The sequence below is a fragment of the Aspergillus ruber genome, assembly GCF_000600275.1.
Source record: "Aspergillus ruber CBS 135680 unplaced genomic scaffold scaffold00001, whole genome shotgun sequence".
Taxonomy (NCBI): domain Eukaryota; kingdom Fungi; phylum Ascomycota; class Eurotiomycetes; order Eurotiales; family Aspergillaceae; genus Aspergillus; species Aspergillus ruber.
This window is the reverse complement of record NW_024467297.1, coordinates 1,077,882-1,101,605: the sequence shown is the minus strand read 5'-3', so window position 1 is coordinate 1,101,605 and position 23,724 is coordinate 1,077,882. Positions and strand designations below refer to the sequence as shown.

The 23,724-nt window shown below is 47.8% G+C and overlaps 9 protein-coding genes and 1 non-coding gene across 10 annotated transcripts; 5 read left to right on the top strand and 5 right to left on the bottom strand.

Moving 5' to 3' along the window:
* Window positions 1-699: 699 nt before the first annotated feature.
* Window positions 700-1,316, bottom strand: EURHEDRAFT_407782 (uncharacterized protein). Its single transcript, XM_040780660.1, has 2 exons — window positions 1,147-1,316; window positions 700-1,055 (listed from the first exon to the last, which is right to left on the bottom strand). The coding sequence occupies exons 1-2, from the start codon at window positions 1,215-1,217 to the stop codon at window positions 773-775; spliced, it is 354 nt and encodes a 117-aa protein (XP_040643471.1). The 5' UTR covers window positions 1,218-1,316; the 3' UTR covers window positions 700-772.
* A 686-nt stretch (window positions 1,317-2,002) lies between these two features.
* On the top strand, window positions 2,003-2,403 carry EURHEDRAFT_373693 (uncharacterized protein; the record flags this gene model as incomplete). Its single annotated transcript, XM_040778559.1, has 2 exons — window positions 2,003-2,070; window positions 2,130-2,403. 2 exons carry the CDS (start codon window positions 2,003-2,005, stop codon window positions 2,401-2,403), a joined length of 342 nt encoding a protein of 113 aa, XP_040643470.1.
* Window positions 2,404-3,506: 1,103 nt separating this feature from the next.
* Window positions 3,507-4,423, top strand: EURHEDRAFT_373692 (glutathione S-transferase family protein; the record flags this gene model as incomplete). The annotated part of the gene is made up of 4 exons (XM_040778558.1): window positions 3,507-3,585; window positions 3,657-3,703; window positions 3,766-3,803; window positions 3,871-4,423. The coding sequence occupies 4 exons, from the start codon at window positions 3,507-3,509 to the stop codon at window positions 4,421-4,423; spliced, it is 717 nt and encodes a 238-aa protein (XP_040643469.1).
* A 416-nt stretch (window positions 4,424-4,839) lies between these two features.
* EURHEDRAFT_446069 (prefoldin-like protein) lies at window positions 4,840-6,603 on the bottom strand (the record flags this gene model as incomplete). Its single annotated transcript, XM_040783570.1, has 1 exon — window positions 4,840-6,603. One exon carries the CDS (start codon window positions 6,601-6,603, stop codon window positions 4,840-4,842), a length of 1,764 nt encoding a protein of 587 aa, XP_040643468.1.
* Window positions 6,604-6,829: 226 nt separating this feature from the next.
* Window positions 6,830-8,263, top strand: EURHEDRAFT_469453 (TFIIH/NER complex subunit TFB3). Its single transcript, XM_040785284.1, has 3 exons — window positions 6,830-6,920; window positions 6,955-7,196; window positions 7,248-8,263. Exons 1-3 carry the CDS (start codon window positions 6,894-6,896, stop codon window positions 8,098-8,100), a joined length of 1,122 nt encoding a protein of 373 aa, XP_040643467.1. The 5' UTR covers window positions 6,830-6,893; the 3' UTR covers window positions 8,101-8,263.
* A 958-nt stretch (window positions 8,264-9,221) lies between these two features.
* On the top strand, window positions 9,222-12,150 carry EURHEDRAFT_527693 (putative aldose 1-epimerase; the record flags this gene model as incomplete). The annotated part of the gene is made up of 4 exons (XM_040787026.1): window positions 9,222-10,762; window positions 11,060-11,297; window positions 11,376-11,702; window positions 11,764-12,150. The coding sequence occupies exons 1-4, from the start codon at window positions 9,657-9,659 to the stop codon at window positions 12,148-12,150; spliced, it is 2,058 nt and encodes a 685-aa protein (XP_040643466.1). The 5' UTR covers window positions 9,222-9,656.
* Window positions 12,151-12,473: 323 nt separating this feature from the next.
* On the bottom strand, window positions 12,474-12,555 carry EURHEDRAFT_t4. The gene has a single exon. It is a non-coding gene; the product is annotated as a tRNA-Gly (tRNA).
* Window positions 12,556-13,565: 1,010 nt separating this feature from the next.
* EURHEDRAFT_535362 (uncharacterized protein) lies at window positions 13,566-14,248 on the bottom strand (the record flags this gene model as incomplete). The annotated part of the gene is made up of 4 exons (XM_040787317.1): window positions 13,982-14,248; window positions 13,905-13,948; window positions 13,842-13,857; window positions 13,566-13,706 (listed from the first exon to the last, which is right to left on the bottom strand). The coding sequence occupies exons 1-4, from the start codon at window positions 14,096-14,098 to the stop codon at window positions 13,566-13,568; spliced, it is 318 nt and encodes a 105-aa protein (XP_040643465.1). The 5' UTR covers window positions 14,099-14,248.
* A 2,182-nt stretch (window positions 14,249-16,430) lies between these two features.
* EURHEDRAFT_407775 (amidohydrolase family protein) lies at window positions 16,431-17,695 on the top strand. Its single transcript, XM_040780659.1, has one exon. The coding sequence runs from the start codon at window positions 16,579-16,581 to the stop codon at window positions 17,638-17,640; it is 1,062 nt and encodes a 353-aa protein (XP_040643464.1). The 5' UTR covers window positions 16,431-16,578; the 3' UTR covers window positions 17,641-17,695.
* Window positions 17,696-17,711: 16 nt separating this feature from the next.
* On the bottom strand, window positions 17,712-23,551 carry EURHEDRAFT_469442 (putative telomere length regulator protein (Rif1)). The gene is made up of 3 exons (XM_040785283.1): window positions 20,473-23,551; window positions 20,141-20,413; window positions 17,712-20,086 (listed from the first exon to the last, which is right to left on the bottom strand). Exons 1-3 carry the CDS (start codon window positions 23,389-23,391, stop codon window positions 18,065-18,067), a joined length of 5,214 nt encoding a protein of 1,737 aa, XP_040643463.1. The 5' UTR covers window positions 23,392-23,551; the 3' UTR covers window positions 17,712-18,064.
* Window positions 23,552-23,724: the final 173 nt, after the last annotated feature.

The following is a 23,724-nucleotide window of genomic DNA, read 5'->3' as shown; positions in this document are numbered from 1 at the left end:
CGTAGCTGTTGTTGTGGCTCATGCATTTACCTTTTCGAAGATACAAGAGATCTCAATAAGCGTATAGATCTATGAGTGAAGTAACCGAATCGCATATTCCGAGGACATCGCGCTTGTTATACTTGAACGCCAGAAGCAGTCTGGATTGTGGGGGCTGAATATGTGGATACTATGCTGTATGTACTCAGCTGAGTCTTTCACACTGACGCAATAGAGTTCGTGTTAGTACCTACTGTTCATTTCCAGTATTAATGACTTTTCTCAGTCATCAGAATAAATCTTTTGGAGTGAGATCACTGCCGACAATTGGTAACCACCAGGATTCCGCGCCAGGCACCAAGCACCACCAAATGAATTGCATATTCACTATCTATTACCTTTGTGGTACACCTCTTGCTAATAGAAAGGAATACGCCAACAGACAAGCCCATTTATAGAGTACACTTATCATGATGCATACATCCAGCATATTCCAACTTTATCCCCAAGTAATGCGGAGCTAGGTCCCGTGTAGCCCTCTAGCAATGCTTCTATTCGAGTCCAGCATGAACCAGAAAGGATCTCTGTGAACATAGATGCTGACTACTTCGAGTAATCTCACATAATGAGCTGTTTAGTGTAGATATTCGCCAAAGCGGGGGTATGTGTTTGGATCATAACGAAAGGCTCAACGATTAAATCGACATTGCATATTTAGGTGTGATAATTCCATGTCATTTTACAGTAATTGCACCAAATGATCCTCCCCCTCCGTAAGATCTCGACTCCCGAATTAGGGAACCCGGTAATTGATAGTAACATGACACTTCTCACAATTGCCCGTGCCGTAGCTGCCAACGTTCGAGTTGCAGTTTTGCTGAATATTATTCATGGTGTTGATAATATCCTGCCCCTTAATCGGCTGGTCGCCACTGCCATTGGTAGCGTACTTCACATAACAAGTTCCCTTGCTGAATTCCTTGCCGTCTTTGTAAGTGGCAGTGGCATCGATGCTGTCTCTTGCTTTATCGCAGTCACCAGGAATCAAGGCAAATGCTGCACCGGAACCATTGCAGCTAGGAAAAAGAAAACAAAGAGTCAGAGTTTTCGTTATAAATGATTATTTGGGATTTCATGAGATTTCATGAGCTGCTATAGGAGACTTACTTGTCATTGTATGCGGCTACGTGGCTTCCGGCGAGGACCAAGAAGGTTGCCAGGATTGTAGGGACGTGCATTTTGGGGAGGGTGATCGTTTTCAACGAGGAGTCGCTCGAAACCTGGAAAGTGTCAAGGATGGGAGCTGGGTACTTGTAATCTGGATCACGGCAATGACGGGGGGGCATGTATACTTCTTATAGCCGTGACTCTTGAGCTGCCGGGATATCCAAGGCAGTGTCTTTGTATTTTCCTCGGCGCAAAATATCCCCACATACAGACACTCGTATGCAGAGGTGATTATACGCCTCTTTCCTAATATGTTTCTACATAGTAAATGTCACGGAGGTATCGAAGGATCAAGGAACCTGAATCCATCATTCCAAATCGGGGAATTGTTTTCATGCCTCTTTAGGCTAGGATCAGCGGGGAAAGAACAGTCCTCACTCAACTTTGACTAGTCAGTCTTGTAATGTTTTCTTTTTCTTGGTTTTTTTTTTCTTTTCTTCTCGTATTTCGCCCCAAACATAAAACCCAAATGGGGCCGGAAAGTAAATCGAGATGTTGATCTACGTAGAAACTGTTGTTTTGGGCTAAAGCTGAAGTCGACCTCAGCCTTATACTTTGAATGCGCACTAGCTAATTATAGCGGAAAGCTGCATTTTCATCCTTTGGGGGCCAATATTGGGTGAGTCTTTCTCTTGGCTAAAGTCATTAGAATCGATATTTTATTATACATGGGAGTATAAAAGGCAGCGTTGGTAGAGTGGAAAAGGGAGTATTCAACAGACCCTTTTCTCCTACCCATTGACTATCTCTCATCCAATCGAATCAATCAACCAATATCGTCGGATAAATAATCAACATGCAAGTTCTATCCTGCCTGATTGCGAGCATCAGTCTCGGCGCAGTTGCTTCCGCATACGACAGCAAGTAGGTTATAACCACTCTATATAACTCTAAAGAGAACCAGGATCTAATGAAGGCTTTAGCTGCGAGGGCTCCTTCATCCCGATCAAGAAAGAGCAGTGCATCGATGCCTTGAACAACATTGACACCACCAAGACGTACAAGGATCAGCAGGAGTTCAGCAGTGGCCATTGCTACCTGAAGTATGCTACCAATGGCAGTGGGGACCAGGACCTTAGTGGCCAGCGTATCCGTGATGTTGCGCAGAACATCCTGGATAATTGCAGTGATGGACATGGAAGCTATGGAACTGGGAACTGTGAGAAATGCCATGTTACTGTGAACTACCGCTCCTAGACATCTGTGGAGACAGGAACGGGATTGTGGTTAAACAACATTATCTACGAGCGAGCGATTCAATTGGGAGAACGTCCCTTTCAACGACGTAATAGACGCTAGTTTACTCAATCAGACCAACTGTCCAGTCAATGTTCTCCCACCCCCGTAGCGCTGGGGCATTGGTCTCCTCCATTTGAACCGCCACTAGCTCGTCCGCTGGGCTGCACAGTAGCAGCAGAAGTTCACAGCGTGCTACTGCAGATACGTGATTCCATGTTTTAAAGGTATCTGCGGCAGCAATTGAAGTAGCTGCGTTATCTACTACCCGGTGTATCGACATCGTGTCGCCGTATACTCGCAGCCTCTTAGATACCCAAGGCCTTAGGAATCCTCTCGATGCTTACAAGTCATTTTCTAGGCCACACAGGCGAATGCAATATAGTAATTGTGGTCAAAAAAGGGCATAATTTCCTCAGATGTCCTAATAAATAATGCCTGCTGTATATACAGTTGAATATACTTAACATTGTTTTTTTAAAGCATCCGCATGGTATGTAAGAGCAATTTTGACTGGGACCGGACCACTCGGTGCCTGGGGGTTCGGGGCTATCTCGTCAGAGTCAGACACGATGCGAGAATTTGTTAGTTTGATATGTGCTGTGGACTTTGAGTGAGGATATAGCAGCTATAAGCTGGTAACAGAGAAAAAACAGTGGTAAAGAGCTGGGTGGACGATGAGTCTACCTGCTGGGTTGTCTGTTAAGTCATTGTAGGTAGTAATGTGCATGAGGATGGACTCGAGCAATGTTGTATATCATATTTATGCCATCTCATTGACTACTATAATAAAAAATAATAATATCGATAGTGAAAACTTGTAGTTGGAGAAGATTATATTGTTGTATGTACATATTTGCCTGAGGAATAAAATCTAAAGCCCGGACTCGGGGGGAACCCCGCTCCGAGTCTCTTCGGAGACTATCTTAAATACATAGTGGTGCTGTAGGGGTTTCTTACAAATCAGATACCAATCTAGCTTGCTACCAACTGCTATCTTGGTCTCTATTTGAATTGAAATTCAGACTGCCACCGCAGAGATCCTAGAAGCCCAGAGATCCAACATGGCACCCAACCAATATCTACTCTATGACCTGCCCAGTAAAACACCAGGCTTTACATGGTCGCCGAATCCCTGGAAGAGTAATGTGTCCCTATTCGACCTGGGACGGATTTGAAGACTCAATCAAGTGTCACTCTAACCTCCAGTTTAGCCAGACTTCTTCTCAACTTCAAGAGTCTTAGCTTCCGAACACAATGGGTAAGCGAAGCTATGCAACGGTGCTTGGGAAATGTTGCAGCGTCGCTCATATATACATATAGCTCGAATATCCAGAAATTAAGCCGGAACTGAAAAACCAGTCAGTCTGATAATGCGCCCTTTTGCTGAAAAAGAAGTCCAGAGATTTATATCTGACCATGAAGTAGCATTCCACCTAATCCCGAGGGTATTGCATATAGCATCCCGGCTATCGTCTGCCCCGATGGGACTTACATGATGGACTCACGCAAAATCGCCGATTATATCGAGCAGCGACACCCACAGCCTGCACTTCACTTGGATTCCAGCTACCTGGCCAAAGTTGAGGACATTTGGACTCGGTACATGAGCGCATTTTGTCCTATCTTCATCCCTCAGGTCCCGAAGCGGATTCTCAACGACGCAAGTCTTGAATTCTGGTATACGACTCGCGAGGAGTGGTTTGGGATGCCATTGGATCGTTTGGAGAAAGAGAAAGGAGGAGAGAAAGCTTGGGGTGCAGTTGAGGTTGCCATTCGCGAGGCTACTGCGTTGTTGAAGGAGCGGGATGGACCGTTCTTTCTGGGGGATACGCCCAGCTATGCTGATCTTGTCTGGGCTAGTATTCTTCTTTTCTGTCGGCGGTTGGGAGCGGACTGTTTTGAGGAAGCTCTGAAAAGAAGTGGTGATGGCCAGGTTCATCTTGACTTGCTTGCTGCTGTGGAGTCTTGGTCTAGGTAAAATGGCCATTTATGGGCATCTGAATGTGTGTCGTCTCATGTCGATATCGTTCGATCGTACGCTGCAAAATGAATGATCTTGTTTGATTATATTTCTTAGGTTGCATAAAATAAATATGAACACCTCTAGTTCTACAAGACAAATCAGAAATGTCGAGGGTGAAACGTAACCATCTCTCCATAGATATCCCATCGCCTCACGCCCGTAAGTACTGGAAATCAGTCCAATACGTGCAATGAGACAAAAAGAAAAACGAAAGACAGCCTGAGAGCCCGCGATTTGTTCATCTTGGAATATCCTTGAATGAAATACACCATGGTCGAGGTGTGTTCATAGAGAATAGGGAATTCCGGCTAATAGACGGAAAGGAGTATAGTAATGCAAATGCAATTGATTGTTGGGGTATATATGCTTTTCTATGATTTGTTCATCCGCGCAGCTTTGAATTTGCTTACCCGTGGCGCATCGTCTTCATCCAGGGGGACAGTCTCAGGTTCATTATTCATGAACCCGCCGTTCTGCTGGATCATCCGGTTTCTCATTCTGTAAAACTCGCTCGCGACCTCCTTTCTGTGGATATTATCCTCAATCTCGTCTGCTTCGGGTGCCGGGGCGCTCCCTTCTTTAATGTCTCTCTCGACGAGTTTGTCCGCTAATATCTTGTCTTGAGGTGGCTGTGGTTCCGAGATGGGCGGTTTCTCGTGTGCAAAGACATCGGCAATGGGTTGAGAGAAAGGCTTTGGTTCCGCAGGCTTGGCTGGGAATAAGGGAAGGGAAGGAGATGGGTTAGATTTGCGAGCTGTCGAACGGACCTCGGGGGGTCGAAAGCTGATGTTTGTGGCTGGTGTCGGTGTAGTAGGCTCGCTGCTTAAGGCGTTCTTTCTGGCACTCTTGAACCGAGAGGTCTTCTTAGGAGCTTCAGCCGGTGCAGGAGTCTTTGCGGCTGGTTCGGCACGTTCAATAATAGCATCCGACATTGTAGGCACGTCAGGCTGCTGAGGCGGAAGACTCCTTTTCTCTGTTGAAGGGGGCTCTGCCGCAGGTGCGATATCGAGGTCATCAGCGAACGCAACCTTCTTCTTTGATTTCTCCTTTCTTGGAGCCGGCTCATCTGCCTGATCGAGGTCATATTGCATCTCATCTGGCAGCGTAGCCGTGTCTTTGCCCATATTCCACATTCCTTTGGCACCTAACCTCTCCTCCAACTCGCGCATTTGCTTGTGATAATCCTCGCTCAGGACGGATCCCGTGCTTCGTCCGAATTCATCTTCTTCCTCATCTTCATCATAAGTGCCGTAACCGTCGTCATAAGAGACATCGCTTCCATTTTCATCCAGTTCGAGCTCTGCCACTACGGCGCCAATCTCGTTCATTCCGTATTCCAGCATTTCTCGTCGTAGCGCTGCATCCTCAGGAGACTCGTCAACTTCCGTAACAGGGTGCTCTTCGGTGATCTCAGGACGCGCTTCACTTGTGAATGTCGTGGGTCCAGGCTGCGTTTCGGGGGCTTGAGGGGAAGTTGTTGTTTCCTTTGGAGTTGAAGCGACCTTTTCTTCTTCCTTCTTTTCGTCGGGTCGAGAATTTTCCACTTCTTCAACCTTCGATTGTTGCGTCTCAGCCTCCGTATCCTGCTGAGTATCCGGAACCTCCGCGCCCACTCTCTTCAAAATATTCAAAAGCTCCGGCGCCTCACTACCCGGTGTCTGCGTCGAGCTCGAAACAATATTTCCCTCCCCATCAAGCTCCTCCATAATCTCCGTCATAGGCAACTGCGGATCAGTCACAGGAGGCGCCTGACCAACAGCATCCAATCCACTCAGTTGATTCTCAGCCGTAAGCAACCTCTTCTCTATAGTCTTCACATTCTCCTTCACGTAGTCGATTCGCCTCGATATAAGACTAACGACCTGCTCCTTCGACCGCGTCACGCCCTGCTTTGCGCCTAAAATCACCTTGACCTCCTCTTCATTGACCAAGTCACCACCGAAGTCGCGACCGATGCGGAGGAAATCGACAGTTGAGGCATTTTCGTCCAGATCGTCGATTTCTTCTTTTAGACCGTCGTATTCGGCTTCCCAGGTTCGCCAGTGGTAGAGAGATTCTTGGAGCTTGAGGGTGTTGGCTTCTAGTTCGCGGCGCTGGCGTTCGAGTTCGTGGAAGTTATTTGTTGGGACACCCATATTCGCTGGCCAGAAGGAGAAATAAACCACTTCTGCTGGATATTCAAATAGAAATAGAACCAGCCGTAGAAGGTAAATGCGAAGAAAAAGAAAAAGGATCCCCGCGGGAGGCGAAGAGAAAAAAGAAGGGCGGAGGAGCCACGGAACTCCCTGATTGGCCAGAGACCCTTGATAGGACATCCAGTGGTCTTTCGGCGCTGCTTTTCGTTTCTTTTCACTCTGTCGCATACCACCTTCTATCACAGTCGGAATCATGCCTCCGCCGAATAGGATACTCGACCGCGGGGACGATGACGGTATGTCTCCTTTGCTACCTTTGACCGAGTTGCATGGACGAGCTAACCCGGTGTAGAGGTCTGCCCCGTCTGCAAGTCCTCGCGGTATCTGAACCCGGACATGCGGTTCCTCATTAATCCAGAATGTTACCATAAGATGTGCGAGTCGTGTGTGGACCGAATATTTTCTGGAGGACCAGCGAACTGTCCAGTGGCAGCGTGCCACAAGACGTTGCGGAAGAATCGATTTCGGAAGCAGACATTCGAAGACATCAACGTGGAGAGGGAGGTTGATATTCGGCGGAGAGTGATGCAGATGTGGGTTTCATATTCAGCATTTACAAATGTTTTGGGCCTAACAACATGAAGCCTCAACCGCCGCGAAGAAGAATTCGACTCGAAACGAGCCTGGGACGACTTCCTCGAACAGCGCGAAGAGATTATCGCAAACCTCGTAACACGGACCGACGTATCCAAAACCGAATCCGATCTACAAGCCTACGCATCTGAAAACGTCCGCTCCATTCGCGCCAACCAGGCCCTCGAAGCCGAAGAAGCCACGTCATTTCAGGAACAACAGACACTCGAACAAGAACAAGCACGTCTCCGCCGTCAAGCCGTTCGGCAGGAATACGAAGACGAACGGCGTGAGATTCTTGCTGGCAAAGAGGACGTCATCAGCCGTCTTGCCTCTGGCAAGCCTACAGATGCAGCGTCTATCGCACGCGAGGGTCAGAAGGTTCTCCTCAAGAAGTCCTCTGCTCGTCGTAGTGAGGAAGAGCGGATTCGACAGAAACAAGCTACGCTGCGGAACTCGGACGCTAAGAAGGCTGGAGGTCCAGTGGCGCCGACAGAGAGGGCGGGTGGTACTGGCTTGATCAAGGGTCTGAAGAAGATCAAGACCCCGGAACCAGAGAAGCCGTACGATCCTTTTATGGGACTGGTGCCGGACAAACGGGATTATTTTATGTTGCGAGACCACTACCCGTCTGGTTATCTCGATCCCATCAGACAGGATACTCGTGTGCAGGCCGGTGGATACGACCTGCGGGAGTATTATTCACGTACTCTGCTCGAGGCATTTGCGGGATTGGGTTGTTTTGTCGATGAAGAAGTGTCCAAGCGAGATGCATCGAGTGCATTGGGACTTTCTAGACCGGCTACTGAAGGAGCAGCGATGGCAGCTGTTACCGGTTCTGGTCTAAACGACGAGAAGATATGATCTCTCTCGCTGTTTTTGTGGCGGCTTCTTGCATTATATAACGGAACATCTTTTTAAGGCGTCTTTAGGTCATGAGCATAGCGAACGGCGTTTTGGTTAGGGATTTTAATCAATTTTGGTCATTTGACAATTAATACAAGAGTAACAGAGAACACATGAATAGACCATTAAGTAGCTTATTATTCCATGAACGACAGCAGTCGGGCATACTTGCTTGTATATAATCCACCCTAAGGTGCCTGCACTCGTAAAGCCATTGAAGAAACTGTAGCAGCGTACCTGTCAGGCCAATGCTGGCCACAAACCTCATGCTGAATCCTCCGATTCTTCGTGCCGACGCGCAGGTGCTCTCCCCAACCCACATTATCACTCTTCAATACAATTCTCCATTCAGATGGGGAAAATGCTGATTGACATCTCAGTCAATCCCACGAATGCCAGTGTACCACCCCTTAAGCAACCCCGCAAACAAATATGCCCTCGCTGCATAAGGGTAGAAATATGCATCCCAGTTTCCTCTTGCCACAAGAATACAGTTCGGTGGGGCTTGGTACTTACCATCTTGCTTCATGTTTGGAATCGATCTTATGCAAATAGAACAAAGACATCAATGATGCCAGCGGCCGTTTCACACCCAGCTTCAAGATGAAAATTGCCCTTTTGAATTTCTTGTATTGATGAACTTCGTTCTTGGCTGGACTCAAATCTATTGCCAACACTATATCTCCGGCAGATGCACTGCGCATTTTTTGTATGATGATCGAATGATCCCGCATGCTTACCTTACCGGAGTTGAGTCTTCACCCTTCAGTAGTATCTGTTCAATGCTTTTGTTTTCGTCTTGAGTTGTCGAATTAGAATACCATCACTTAGATGGTTGGTAAGCTCGATTTTTCCAGTCGCAGCGTTCATAAATGCACTCTGGTCCAAGTCACCTAGTGACATGATCTGTCCCTCGTGCAATTTCACCTTTTTTATCTCGATCACCATAGCTTCAAAATTGCCTTAGGGAAATCTATTGGGAGTGTTGGGTCCCATCGTGCCCGTGAGTCCCTGTAGTCGAGAAAATGGAGCTCAACAAAGAACTCGTTTCTCGGAAAGATGACCACACCATCCGTTATAATGACAAGCATTTTACTACATTGTGGGGGGAAATAGGATCATAGAATAAGCTTGTTCAGTACCTGAATCATCACGCGCAGAAATCAATAGGACCCCTTGTCCATGGGACTTTTAATGGAATATCGCTACTTCTACAAACCATACAACTGGGACGTGGCAACCGGAGCGCTCCGTACTTCGCCTTCGTTCGCCGTAGTTGAAAGTCGGAGATTAGGTCCGCAGCCATAGGGCTCGTCTTTGCATGTCATCATGATGCCTGGTGAGGCAAAATCTCACCACGCTTCCCCAGGCGTTGCTGAATAAAATCTGGGGTTGATCCCAACATCTGGGGATAATATGAAACATTGTTCTTTATCCTGCCCTACTAATAAGTTGGGCAAATACAATCTTCGCATCTTTCATAGGTGATTCCTAACGTCCATCAAATAACCGAGATGGCCGCAGCTGGAGCACAATATGCCTTTCAGACAGGCTTGACCTTTGGTATGTCAGCAACAGAGGGCATACACTCACCTCACCCCAAGCCAGTGGATCCAAAATACAGCGAGGATGAGTATGTGTTGCCAGCATCCATCACACCGGATGTCAACGCCCGTATAGCACTGCGCGGGAAGAATCAGGATGTCCTGGTCCCATACATTTGTATCGGGGCATGGTCCTGGGGAGACAAGGCTACCTGGAAATACAACGCTGTCAATGACTTCCCTCGAATTATGGAAGCTTGGGAGAAGCTGCAAGGTGCTGGGTTGACTTTCGTTGACACGGATCAGGCATACGGAGATGGAGAGAGCGAGCGTATCTGCGGACAGTTATTCAAAAAGATGCCGCGGGAAAATTTTGTGATCCAGACCAAATGGAAAGCCTGGGGCAATTTGACGAGTACGCTACTCCAATCCCGCGGGCCACACCGCGATCTCGAATCATCATTGAAGAACCTCGGTCTTGACCATGTGGACATCTACATGGTAGATGGGCCCATTCATCTCAATATGATCTCGACAGTGGCCAAAGGTCTCGCTGAGTGCGTAAACACCGGCAAGGCTAAGGTAGTCGGAGTCGCCAACTACAGCAAAGAAGAGATGATCAAAATGGCCGATGAACTTGCATCTCATGGCGTCCCCCTTGCTGTGAACCAATGCGAGTACTCCGTCATCAGACGGCACCCGGAAACATCAGGACTAATCCGCGAATGCCATAGCCGTGGAATCGTTTTCCAAGGCTATGCTGCTCTGGCAGAGGGCCGGCTGACTGGCAAATACTCGCGGTTCAACGAGCCTCCACGTACGTATCGTTTCAGCAGCTATCCTATGCACATGCTCGATCCGACCCTCAACGTCCTACAGCGGATCTCCGAGGATAGACAGGTTCCAATGGCGGCTGTGGCGCTGAATTTCAACATCAACAAGGGTGTTTTACCGGTGGCTGGGGTTCGTAGCGCAGCGCAGGCTGTGCAGAATATGCAGGCGCTGGGATGGCGATTAACTCCTGACGAAATGTGGAAGATTGAGAAGGTTAGCCTTGAGGGAACCACAACTGTCATGTGGCAACATGGATAGCTATGTTAGCATCTTGATCCTAGATTGATAGAGCACTGTGTTTTTTATGTTAATATTAACTTCAAGTCCATTCTTTATGCAATGTATAGAAGTGGTGTATAAAAAACAAGTGAAGCTGCGGATGACGTTGCCCCGCGATGTCGGCTCCGCATCTCCGACAGCTCCTACAGCTGAACTCTCCATAGTACAGCTCGATCTTCATTACCCTCTATCACTTATCCTACACATCTTCCTCTTGTTATTATTTGGTAAAAAGCAATTACAACTGTAAATATGGACAGATCCAACAAGCCCTCCGCCATCGGGGTTGGTGCATCGCTTCCTCAGCCTACCGTCTCTCTCCGCGAGAACAAGATTGAAGCCACCTTGCCAACCGGCGAATCCGTCACTGTTCATCTTTTCGGTGCCACGGTGACGTCCTGGAAACTTGCCAATGGCCAAGAACAATTGTTCATGAGCGAAAAGGCTCATCTGGATGGCTCCAAGCCTATCCGCGGTGGAATTCCAGTTGTGTTCCCTGTACGTTTACATGTCTTATACCACATGCTCTTATCAATCAACGCCTAAAATACATCTAAGCTAACACTCTTGATTTAGGTCTTCGGTACCTCGCAGAACCACGCTACATCCTCATTGCCCCAGCATGGCTTCGCACGCAACTCGAACTGGGAGTTTCTCGGCAAATCCTCTTCGGAATCCCTGGGGAAGGACCGGAAAGAAGGCGATGACTCCGTCAAGCTCGACTTTGGACTGTCACATACGTTACTGAGCGAGGAATCCCGCAAGGCGTGGCCACACGAGTTCGCGCTCGTGTACAGTGTCACGCTGAGCAAGGAGGGTTTGAGAACGTCGCTGCAAGTGCAGAACAACGGTAGCCAGAACTTTGAGTTCCAGGTCTTGATGCATACCTATCTGAGTATCGAGGTGGGTTGGATTAATCTGCCCTTGCGCGTTTATTCGTTGCGCCATTGGCTGACCAAAACAGGATATCTCCAAGATCCGTGTCAACAACCTCGAATCCAAGACCTACGTCGACAAGGTCCAAAACGCAACCACCCACATCGAAAGCCACTCCGCTCTTCCCATCACCGGCGAAACAGACCGTGTCTACCAGGCCCTGGATCCCACAGTCCCCATTGTCGTCTCCTCTACAGATGGTAACAAGCCGCTCTTCTCCGTTACCCGCGAGGCCTTGAACGACATTGTGGTCTGGAACCCTTGGATCGAAAAGACCAAGGCGATTGCTGATCTTGGTCCTGACGAGGCGTACCAAAAGTTGATTTGCGTTGAGGCTGGTTCCGTTGCTGGATGGCAAACTCTGGAGGCTGGTGACTCCTGGGAGGGTGGACAGTTGATTCGGGCTGGACTGTGATGGTCAACTGTCGATCCTTATGCTTATGATAATGATGTCTGATGACTACTGGGTAAACAGCGATATTAGCCTGATGACTGAATAGATTCCATCAAAAAAACGTACTCCGTATTTTTGACCACCAAATAGAGAAATTCTAGGCCAAAGACAAGAGGCCCAATTAAAACGTTCAATATCAAAATAAAAATAGAGAAAGGACTCCACCCCTTCCCACCCCGCCCCTAAAGAAAGAAAAAAAAAAAAGAAAAAAAGAAAAAAGAGTAAACTCAATAGAACAAAGTTGAAATATATAACAATATAACATATATATAAAAAAGAATACGTGCGCCAGCCGAGATTCGAACTCGGGCCACCGTCTATCCAACTGCTGGGAGGACGGGATCGTAACCACTTGACCACTAGCGCTTTCGTTGAATTATGTGTTTAACTTATGGTAAATATCTATGTTATTGGTTAAACTTTTCGGCTAGAACTACTCTTTACCACGGTTCATATCTCAAGTTCTTTATGATATGTAGATCGGAAATAATAGCCTTCGATTTTTTTTTATAACTATATTTGCTTATTTTGTTTTTGTGGTTATGTGGCTAGAAAAAAGTGGAAAATCCATCGTTTGCCGGAAATGCATAAACCCTCAGAGATTCAGCAAGGCACTTAGCCACGATTAGAGAATTGAATTCATGGCGAGAACGATTTCGCCGTGGCCATCCTCGCTTTCAAAGCCCAGCTATCCGGAGTAGCCTCACCATACCCGCCGTTACTGTTGTAGTCTCATGCCATCAAATACCGACCTCCAATGAGGCCAATTGGGCAGGCTTCCGTTCATCGGGTTATCATCAAGGGCTTCAAGATGTTCTCCAGTTGCATTAAGCATGACGTGAGCCTCGCACATTCGTGGCCATTCTGTCTCTTCTCGTAGAATTTTTAGAAGCCATTTACCGTGTCTTTATATTCTGCATAATCATGCAGCTTGCACTCGTGAACAACACACCAGTTCTGGTTTGCGCTCTCGCAAGAGTTGCAAAACAGATTAGAGGCTGGAACGAACCTCCAGTAGTACGTTCCTATAGATTTTGCAAACCGTTCTTCGCCATCCATCACATTGAGTCTGCCTATATATGGGCTGGGTTTATGGTCCTGGCGTCTAACTCGAATTAGTGATTTGGGTGCCCTACATCAAAATGGACAAGGCCGCTCTGGCATATGTCTTCGAGCGTTAATCTAATTCCTGTAGTGTACCTATGTCTCATTAGATATCGAATAGTAAAGTCACTGCGTCTTGCCCTGTCGGTAGCAGCTTATCGAATGTATCTGTGACAGTCAAGTCGACCATACATACCTTAGGATCAACAGTATGGTCGCAGAAGCCAATAATTTAGTGAGAAATACCTGTACTTTTAAAAGTGCACGAGATTCTAACACCCCTGTAATTGGGGGATAGCGAGAACAGATTTCACTGCAGTTGTGTCCTTGCAAAGACACATATCGTAGAGCTTGTCCACTGCGACAGTCATGCGCATGCTTTTATCGGCACCTTTCAAAAACTTGAGCTGTGTCTAATGAAATGAAAGTCGAGATCACACAGGTGCCCCAACATTATTTTGCTTATTTCCGTGCTTGTCTATGATTTCGCAGCTAGTATAGAGTACAGTTAGACTCATATACCCCTATAGAATTCTATCAAGACTTACAGCTTGTTCACTTATACTATAACAATGTATTCTGTAATTATAATTGCAGAAAATCACACATACACAGCTGCTGCTCTCGAGATCTGTCCCCAATCGAGGTAAGGCGGCTGTGATGGGAAGTTAAAAAAACATTATTTTACACAAAAAGGCTGGGTGAACTCAGCCAAATATGAAGCTGCAACATCACTATATCCGAATGCGAACACAAGAAAGCCGATGATAAGGCTCAGGATATCTTTTCTCGATGCTCCAGCCATCAAGTGTGCCAAATCGGCCGACCCTAACACGGGCGTGATAGCTGTTGGCGGTAGTCTCGCGAGTTTGAGTTCGCACGGCCGTCTGTGGAAATCTTAGAGTTCCCATGGCGTTTTCTATATGGTTCGAAGTTCCAGACAAGCGAGGCTGCGCTTCGACTTTATCTTATTGTACCCACAGAGCAGATATCAGGTGTTCGTTAGCACTTGTACATTGGCAGCGCTTAGTTATTTGTAAAGGAGACCCTTATTCTGTATAGCACATAGACAACCCGCTGATATGCCTGGCAGCATGTTTTCTGCCAAAACGGACTCTGAACGATTCCATAGTGACATCTGTAGTCCAAATGGAGTTGCTTTTGAGGCCATACATATATTCAAACACTGTGCTTTTGTATCTAATGGTCGTTGGACCATAAAACTGTTCGAGTCACCAGCAAATTCGCAGTTTCTCCTGTTATTTAGTACGTACGGAGTGCACTTAAAAGACCAACTTTCTCGGTTGAGCCGGAACAAGGTGCTGACGGATGGGATTACGTCGTGGATCTCAGAAATAGGAAATACCACTTAGCCAGAGAGAAATGCCATGATTAGAGATGATTACGAAGTTATAGTTAAGATGAGAAACGTTGCTTTACTGCGCTGGGCAAAGAGTAGTAGTGAATGGTCCCCTCTTCCTTTTAAATTAAATCAATTGTCGTGCTGTAAGAACCCAAGCATTTCCAGTAATGGTATTGTACTCGGTGAGGTGACGCCATGGGTCGTGGAAGGTATCATATCCTCTAGTAGGCTGATACTGATCGTTGTTACTGGCCCTCGCGGTCTTCCTCATAAACAAGCATCTGACGATAAGACCACCCAGCCACCTCCCTGTACTTTGCAGCAAGCCGTTTATCATCCGCGACAAAAGCAAATTGACGCTTCAGTTCCCCTTTAATGCACCATACACCAAATACTTCTCCATCCCCGCTCACTTACAAACTTTTGCACTCCTGATAGACAAAATAGCTCTCTTCTAATGGCAGAATCCACTGGACAGTTGCAAACTTCCAAGAAAGTCAACCGGGCCATGGAACCGTTGCGATTCCGCAAGCGATTTGTAGGGAGCCATACTAAATGCCAAGTGTCAGACCAATGATCACGAATATAGTTGGGGGAGAGCTAGGCACCTTGTACCAACTGAAATGAGCAACAATTAACCTCCCAGCGGCCAAGGACATCGTTTGTTGCAGAGAAACTGATGTCACCAAGTCCAAAGCATTCCAAGACCTGGGTTTAGCGTTGACAAAGCCAAGAACTTCGTCCAAAAGGCTGGCATCAAAGGTGCCGACAAGACAGGATATCCGTACGCATACGGAAACGGAGACGAAATTGAATGGGATCCTGCTGCCTGCAAGGAGACTACTAGAGACTAACCTTGGATTGGTGGAGGGACTCAGCAAATGTACCTAGAGAAGAGAATTATGAGAGCTTATGTCTGGGTTAGTGGCGTTCAATCTGGCTCTGTTATGGGTTTATCAGGCTTATTCTAATCCTATGGTTTTCTATACGTATTTGCTTTGCATATTTAAGCTTGTCGGTATGCCATTAGCAAGTTCTATGAAACAAATATATTTCTTTATTATACGATCTATATATATTTACAGGCCTATCGTGCCACTGCATATTTTATCCAAAGCAGATCATCCAACAACCCGCCTAGGCAGCTCTCGCCCACTCCAACCATAATCTCCATGCCCACAGAACAACAAGCAGGTGTTTGCTCGCACTTGCTCATGGTGGTGTGAAGGTATCTATCAAGAAAATCTTCGTGCGGCACTACACTACGTAAAGTATGCCAAATAGCATGTCTCTTTCCAAAATAGGCATGTTTCGCGGTCACCGTGCAGCTATGCAGAGAGATGCTTCATGTTGGGAGTCCAAATGGAACCTTCGAGCCAAAGTCAGGAAGAAATCCGAGGTATCGCTTCACCACGCCAGAAAAAGAGCAGTAATTCAATGGGGCTCTTCTTGAATTGAATTCATTCTCATACTATATAGATAATGCTGAGTGATCGATCGGGTAATCCGTCGGAAGCTATAGATCGGAAGATGCCAAAGCCATCCAGCTTGATTTCGGATGCGTTAATTGCCCTATGCCCTATGGTTCCACTCAAACAAGGTGTATATATCCGATTAGTTTATCGGCTGAATGACCGTCTGACGTCGTGATAGCATCAAGACGCCTAATCCGGCTTGTCGATATACGTCACTGGTTACTCTGTTCCTGAAATGAAGGTATGAGAAAGCTATGAGAAATATTCTTTGGCCAAAATGCGTCGGATCCGATCGGATACTGCTCTCGACAATGATCTCAATGGCATGATACAGCGGAACAGGAGCTCTCAGAGTCAAGTATAAGATCACCCAAACATCCCTAGCATCAGTATCGGTGTCCCAACCCCAATATAAATACCCGAAACAATATACACACTACCACCATAATGCTCGGCAAAATCGTCCTCGAAGAAGCCTACGAACGCCCCGGGATGCAACAAAAGTCCCAACACGAAGCATCCCTCTATATAGCCCCTGGTGACCGCGACCGCTACATGCGCCAAATCAACGACATCCACGACGAACGCCTCCGTCTTTCCAACGAGCACGGCATTGGCTACACAGTCGTCTCTCTAACCGTTCCTGGAATCCAGGGCATAACCAACAAAGCAGAGGCCGAGAAGACAGCTACAGAAACTAATAACTGGGTGGCAGGGCAGATTAAGGACCATCGTGACCGTTTGGGTGCGTTTGCCTGTCTATCAATGCATGACCCCGTGCAGGCGGGAGTGGAATTGCGCCGGTGTGTGAACGAGCTAGGATTCCATGGGGCATTGCTCTGCGACTTTCAGCATGCCGGTCCCAATGGCGAGACATACCTCTTCTACGATCAACCACAATACGACGCTTTTTGGAAAGTACTCATAGACCTCGACGTCCCACTGTACATCCACCCCGCCGCCCCCGCAGACGTCATCTACGAGAAACTCTACCGCGAGCGTTCATACCTAATCGGCCCACCACTCTCCTTCGCCAACGGCGTTAACTTACACACCCTCGGCCTAATCACAAACGGCGTCTTCGACCGCTTTCCCACAGCAAAGGTCATCATCGGCCATGATGGCGAGCATATTCCCTTTGACTTCTGGCGGATAAACCACTGGTTCAAGGATGTTAAAAAACCCATTGCGCAGCAGGCCGGGGATGTCATGTGTAAGAAGAGTATCTATGACTATTTCAAGGAAAATATCTGGATTACGACGAGTGGGCATTTCTCGACAAGGACGCTGAAGTATGTTGTTGATGAGATTGGGGCGGATCGGGTGCTGTTTAGTGTTGATTATCCATATGAAAAGATTGAGGATGGGTGTGGGTGGTGGGACAATGAGGCGAAGGTGATTCGGGAGGCTGTGGGGGGTGTTGATGCGTATAGGCGGATTGGGAGGGATAATGCGAAAAGGTTATTGAAGTTGGGGGAGTTTCATGATTCGGATGCTCCGGCAGCTTGAATTACTTGTAAATGCTTTGTGATATAGTAAATAGTGACAATATATCTTGTGGAAGATTCATGATCAATCTGGTAGGGTTGAGTTGACATTGATATACAGAACTCGACCTCCGCATAGAGAACCGAGGCCATAAATGTATACCAGAGCAGCTGTCCAATTAATGAAAACATGATATTTGTCTATAGCATCTTTTCATGTATACCATATACAGCCCCTTTCCAAACCCAGGATATAACATATGAAGTATAAGCATGATGCCACCATAATTGTACCCAAACAGAAACATTAGGCAAACAAATACAAATGAAAAAGAAACTAACAGCGCTGCAAAATGAAACAAAAGCCAAGTCTAACCAGGAACTAATAGGAAACATTCAAACAAAAAGAAGACTTAATCAACGCCATCGCTATGCATGTATGCAACTTAACCAGTATGTCTCCGAAACGCATCATGCGCTTCGACTCGAATCTTGAATAGCAGTTCATCGAGTTGTCGGAGACTGTTTTCGTCCAAGGTGGTGGACTTGAGATCGTTCAGTGACTGCTCGAATGAGCGGATGAGGCCTGATTGAGGGGTATCTGCGTCCTTCTCAGTGGGCGCTTCAGTGGGCACTTCGGGCTGGGTGGCTTGCGCAAAGAAATGTTCTTCCTGTGCTAGTTCACTGGTTTCGACTTTAGGAACCGTAATTGTGTCTTCCATTTCGACATCAGGCTGTGTGGTGGATTGTTCCGGCTGTACCTCAGGCCGGTTCATTTCAATGTCGGATTGGATTTCAGCGAGCTGCTCTGTAGAAGTAGGCTTTGAAGATTCCAGTTCCTGGACTTCGTTCTGCTTAACCGGAAAGTTTGGTTCTTTCTCTCCTTTCTGACCAACAGTATCCTGTACAACGACGCTTTCTGCAAAGGATTGTTCTTCCTGCGGATGCGAGTCCGGAATCTGGCTCACATCCTGGCTGGTTTCTTGACTAGTCTCTTGAGTCTCCTGACTGGTATCCATATTCTTCTGGCGGTTCTCTCTGTTGGCCTGGCGCGCACGAGCGCGTCTCGCATTCCGAGACTTCTTCCGAGGGCTTTCTTCCGCGGCAGATTGCTCAGGAACCGTGCCAAGGCGAGTCGATCTTCTCCGGTTTTGAGAGTATTCCGGCATTTGAGAGTTGTTCTCAAAGTTACCTGCGACCTGCTCCTGCTCTGTCATTGCTGGTTCAGTTGACTCGACATCAAACTTCTCTTGCTCCTTTCGTCTCTTACCAGCAGATTGAGCCGGCGACGACTTGGGAGAAGTATCATTATGTTGAGAAGCAACGGCCGAGGTCCTCGTCGAGCGTGTGCTTCTCAGTTCCGGAACAATATCCATGGCAGCTGACTGTGAAGAAGTTAGGCGATTCGAGCGGCGCTTCTCTGACCTAGGAGTTTGGACGTCTTCAACACCACGCTTTCTCTTCTTCGCCATGGGAAAACTGTTGGGGAGCTCTGTTGATTCGTCCTTTGTATCCACTTCATGATCCGCGGCATTTTCCAAGTCTAGCTCAAGTTGAGATGCAACTTGGAACTCCACGTCTTCATTGACCTCCTCGTTGAATGACTCCGCAATGGTGTTGCTCACACCGCCTGTGCTAGGCAGTTTGTTGGGAATTCCTGACGGGGTGGATACGCTAGCTTCCTCGAATCGCATGTTTGATTCCGTCTTCTTCGAAGATTGCTTGTTCTGAGTAGACTTCTTCGAAGAGCGCAACCGCTTGCTGACGGGCTTTTCTTTCAAGGGATTGGCATTTGAGCGGTCTTTCTTGGATTTCTTTTTTGGAGACTTGCGAGGACTTGTCAGTTCATTCATCGTGTTCTCCTGTTCCGCTGGCTGTTGCGGTTCTTGGCGGTCTGGACTCGGCGACTTGATGGTGGGAGGAGAGGACGGGGGATCTGTATTGGCATGGGTGTCGGGTGTCTTCCCCCTTTGAGACGAGGTGAGCCTTGCCTGGGAAGACTGTGGCCGGTTTCTTATACTAGGTGTTGGGGATGAGCCAAGGAAGACGTCCTCATTTTCAGCTGCGGCGACCGGAAGAGTAGGCGTCAATGGAGGCTCAGCATCGCGACCAGCGTTGCAGAAGTTGCGCAGGTGGGGAGGAGTCATGAATCCGAGCTCCTTTGGCGTGATGGCAGGAGACGATGACCGCAGGTTCTCGATCATTGAAAAGAGTTCCTCACGCTTCTTGCGTGATGCGGTCGCAGCTGAGAGCGGTATTGCGCCTTGCATGAAAGCAAGTTCATCTGCTTGGCGTTGCTCTGGCAATGGGGATTGGTTTTGGCCTCCTGGCGAAACCATTGTAGTACCATCCACCTTGACAACCGGTGATGAATCATGCGAAGCCACAGCTGGAATTTCAGATGTCTGATGTGGCTTGGGTGAGTCGGGGGCCGAATTGCCATTAGCCGCGTGGGTATGGATATTGACCTTTGAACAAATCAGCACGGAACTTAAATCAAATAGACCTTCCCGAGAACATACCTGTGAGCCATTAACCAACGGCGAGGAGGCTGGTGGCTGAATCCGATTATTCGATTCCCATAACTGCAAAGCACGCGATATAGAATCGCTGTAGACAAGCGATCCGTCAGATTTCGACATGGTGTTTAACATGTCTACAAACCGCTTTGATATCGAAACATGGGATGACTCTAAGCCTCCGCAAATGATAGGCTCAAACTTTTGTAGACACGGGGGGTTATTGGACAGCGACATCTGAATGATATTTAGAACAGCCGATGAAAGCACGCGACACTATCACTAAGTTAGCACATATCGCAAACAATAAGCAGTGTTTTCTTTCGTTCACTTACAGCAAGCAGATGCCTACTCCCTACGTCAGATTCGGCATCCAGTTTGCGCACTTCGTCCTTTAACCACTGGACAAGCGGTCCTTGGAGCTTTTCAAGAACCATGGACCGGAAATTCAGATCCCCGGACTCCAGGAAAGATGCAAGGGATTCGATAAAGGGCGCAGCGCCTGCACTGCTCGCTGGGTCAAAGGCCCCATAGGACTCTCTGAGTGTTTCGTGGACCAGCGTCTGAAGCTTCTTCGGAAGATGCAACCCATGGCTTACGTCGGTCTGCGAGATGTCCGGGCGTTCACATGACACGGACAGAAGAAGTAGTAATAGTGAAATGGAAGGCGTGTAAACAAGTCGATTGTGGAATTGCGTCGCAGCCTCAGCAACTGGCTCGAGGACCATCGTTTTAATTGCCTGGTCGTCTTTTTCAGTCCTCGTAGCATGAGCAAACGAGCCAAGGAGTTGGCCCCAAAATTGAGAAACATCGGCAAATTTCAAACCCGCGGAGAGAATCTTGACAACACTTTCGTAGTCGCGTGGTGAAGGTGCACGATTAGACTCTTTCAGACGGTACAAAGCATCCATAGCAAATTGTGCCGTGCATTCCCAGACAACCTGGTCAAACTTATGTTGCGCAGAATGAGAATTGGTTTCGCTGGGATGTAAGTCCACACACTGACAAAGGAGATCCAGGCGTGAACCTCTGGTCTCTTTTCCGTCACAGAAGGCCTCAAGCGTGCCATTAACCAAGTCCAAGTAAGACTGAGTTGGCTCGTTAACACCAGAAATATCGCTGACCAGGCGCAATAAATGCACAATAGGGGTGTTTATGTTTGAGTCGCCCCGTTGACCGCGGTGTGTGGGTGTGGTAGCGGTTTGAAATGTTTCATCAGATGTCTTCAAAAGAAGTTTCTCGGTAAATGGGATGCTTCCAAGATCTGAGATGATCTTAGTAGACAGAAAACAGAACCGCTCAAAGAATGTATCGTAGTTGCCAGCTGCGTTAAGTGACGATGGTCCAGACTTCCATAAGCGCTGAAGGAGCCCAAGTACTGCGGCAACAGCCTGCATTGACTCCGGCGTCGGTGTGATCTCTTTGCTCGAAGCATAGGACAAGGCGTTCGAGAGGCTGCCCCAGGCATTTGCGATATATGATTGCCCGGGCTGTCCATCTGTCCAAGGCGCTGACTTGAAGAGATTCTCGAAGACTTTGAGAACCGACGTGATACGCGATCTGGTCCACTTACACTCGAGTGCCGGCAAGAAGCTAGGGTCGAACTTGGTGCATTGGCTTATTGTGGCTTCTGTCCAAACCCTAGTATGCGAGCTCCATAGCATGTATGACAGAGCATGTGCAACATGGTTGCTTAGCGTCGAATTCGAGGAAAATATAGTGGAAGAAGGAGAAGCAATGTAATCCTGCCAGACCGTGTCAAGGAATGAGTGAGTGGCGGTTGGATGGAAAGAAAAATATAAGAGGTTGAAGTAACTAGACACGGCCAATTGGTTCGGATATGTTCCATTTTTCTCCTGCTTTTTTCGTTCAAATTGGGAGAAGATGGGCTTGCTCAGCATTTTGATCACTGACGGGTTGGTCGCTTCATTAGGGCCGACGACGACGACAAACCGGTTCCACCCAAGTATAGCTTGGGCCTTGATTGCCGCATCGCTGCAATTGAAACACTTCTGGAGAACGAGGACCCATTCTCTGAAATGCTCCCATTGGTCAATGTTCAACGCTCTGGATCTCAGAAGGGAAACAATGACGGTCCAAATTTGAGGAACATGGGAGCTGGTGTCGGTAGATGCCATCATCCGAGACATTCTCTCGCAAATCTCAGACACTAGCTTTTTGCTCTTGCCGAGTGGCTTGTCGAATATCTCACGGATAGTCTTGGATAGCGTTGCATTGGGCCCAGCGATCTTAGATAACTGTGAGCCGAGGGAAATCGATTTGATTCTTGTGTCTTTGACGGGATGAAGCAGTCCAGAAATAAGATGCTCCATCCATAGAGCTGCCTGAGAAATGAAAAATGACCTGAACTGTTCGAGGAGACGATGGTAGATGCACAACCGCTGCGAGACAATTCCATTCCCGTTCACTCTGTCACTGATATCGCGTAGCCCATTGAGCAGACGTGTCAGACGTGCATTGTTCATAATTTTCGAGCCGAAATTCTGACTGGATAGAATAGACATGCAATGGATCAATACGGACTTGGGCACCTTGGCATCGTGAAGCCTATCGATGGAGTGATCGACCAGAAAAGCCCTGAAGTCATCCGACAGCTGCCGGGATATCTCGGTGTGCCAGATGAGAGCCGCAGACAGTTTTAGAGCCTGGCAGACAAGATTGATGTCCACTGGTGCCGCATTTTCAAGATCCCTGGTGACATCCTTCCGCATGTAGTCTGTTATCACGCCCAGTTTCTCCGATACTTCTTGCAGTGTCGGTACCCCTTCGTATGTCCTCAGTACCCCAAAGAAATGCATATAAGCGTCGAGTTTCGCAGTTGTAGACTCTCCCCGGAGTTGTTCTGCAATAGAGTGTAGCAGCATGATGAAATTTCCGGGGGTCACAGGTTCGCTTTCGGCGGTGTTCACGGGAACCGGCGTGTTCGTCGACTTGAGGATGGACTTTGAGGGCTTGCGTTCATTCGACGGCGTTAGTGTCTTCAGGTCTGATTTCGAATTCATCGCAATACTGGCGACTGATGGCGGTATGACATGGCTCGGGTATGGAGAGAAGTTGACTCGTTTCGACTGCCGAGTAGAAGGAACATCGGCGGAACCGTTCACGGAAAAAGGCGAAGGCCCTGGTGTTTGAAAGATTACGGGAGAGGCTTCGTTTTGACCATTCTCGTCATGAGCCGGCACACGAGGTGTTTTCCTGAGTGGAGTTGGCGGACCGGCGACAGCTTCCACCATATTTCAAAGAATTGCACGGCGCAGAACTTGAAGACGGGAAAGAAGGAGGAAAGGCAATGAACATTGCGGCTCGGGCCAACGATTGCAGCACTCAAACAACTCCGTCCATGTCCTGGTAACCCGACTGGCAGTTCGAGAGACGAGGTGATGAGGATCGATGTCTGGCCGGTACCTGAAGTGGACGACCGCGCCAAGCCCTGTCGCTGGCAAAAAAGACGCGCCTCATCGCGACTGTGGCTGGTGCACGCGTTAAGTGGCTGTGGCGCTGTCATTGCCTGAGGTGTCGATACACAGTGTCATACATTAGTGATTGCATTACATACGATGCCACTA

Coding starts and splice junctions, on each gene's coding strand:
- EURHEDRAFT_469453 (XM_040785284.1), top strand. CDS start 6,894: ATGACGGTATGTCTCCTTTGCTACCTT. Junction 6,921..6,954: donor TATGTCTCCTTTGCTACCTT/TGACCGAGTTGC, acceptor TAACCCGGTGTA/GAGGTCTGCCCCGTCTGCAA. Junction 7,197..7,247: donor CGGCGGAGAGTGATGCAGAT/GTGGGTTTCATA, acceptor AACAACATGAAG/CCTCAACCGCCGCGAAGAAG.
- EURHEDRAFT_469442 (XM_040785283.1), bottom strand. CDS start 23,391: ATGGTGGAAGCTGTCGCCGGTCCGCCAACTCCACTCAGGAAAACACCT. Junction 20,414..20,472: donor GGAGTAGGCATCTGCTTGCT/GTAAGTGAACGA, acceptor ACTTAGTGATAG/TGTCGCGTGCTTTCATCGGC. Junction 20,087..20,140: donor CGTTGGTTAATGGCTCACAG/GTATGTTCTCGG, acceptor ATTTGTTCAAAG/GTCAATATCCATACCCACGC.
- EURHEDRAFT_407775 (XM_040780659.1), top strand. CDS start 16,579: ATGCTCGGCAAAATCGTCCTCGAAGAAGCCTACGAACGCCCCGGGATG.
- EURHEDRAFT_407782 (XM_040780660.1), bottom strand. CDS start 1,217: ATGCACGTCCCTACAATCCTGGCAACCTTCTTGGTCCTCGCCGGAAGC. Junction 1,056..1,146: donor GTAGCCGCATACAATGACAA/GTAAGTCTCCTA, acceptor TCTTTTTCCTAG/CTGCAATGGTTCCGGTGCAG.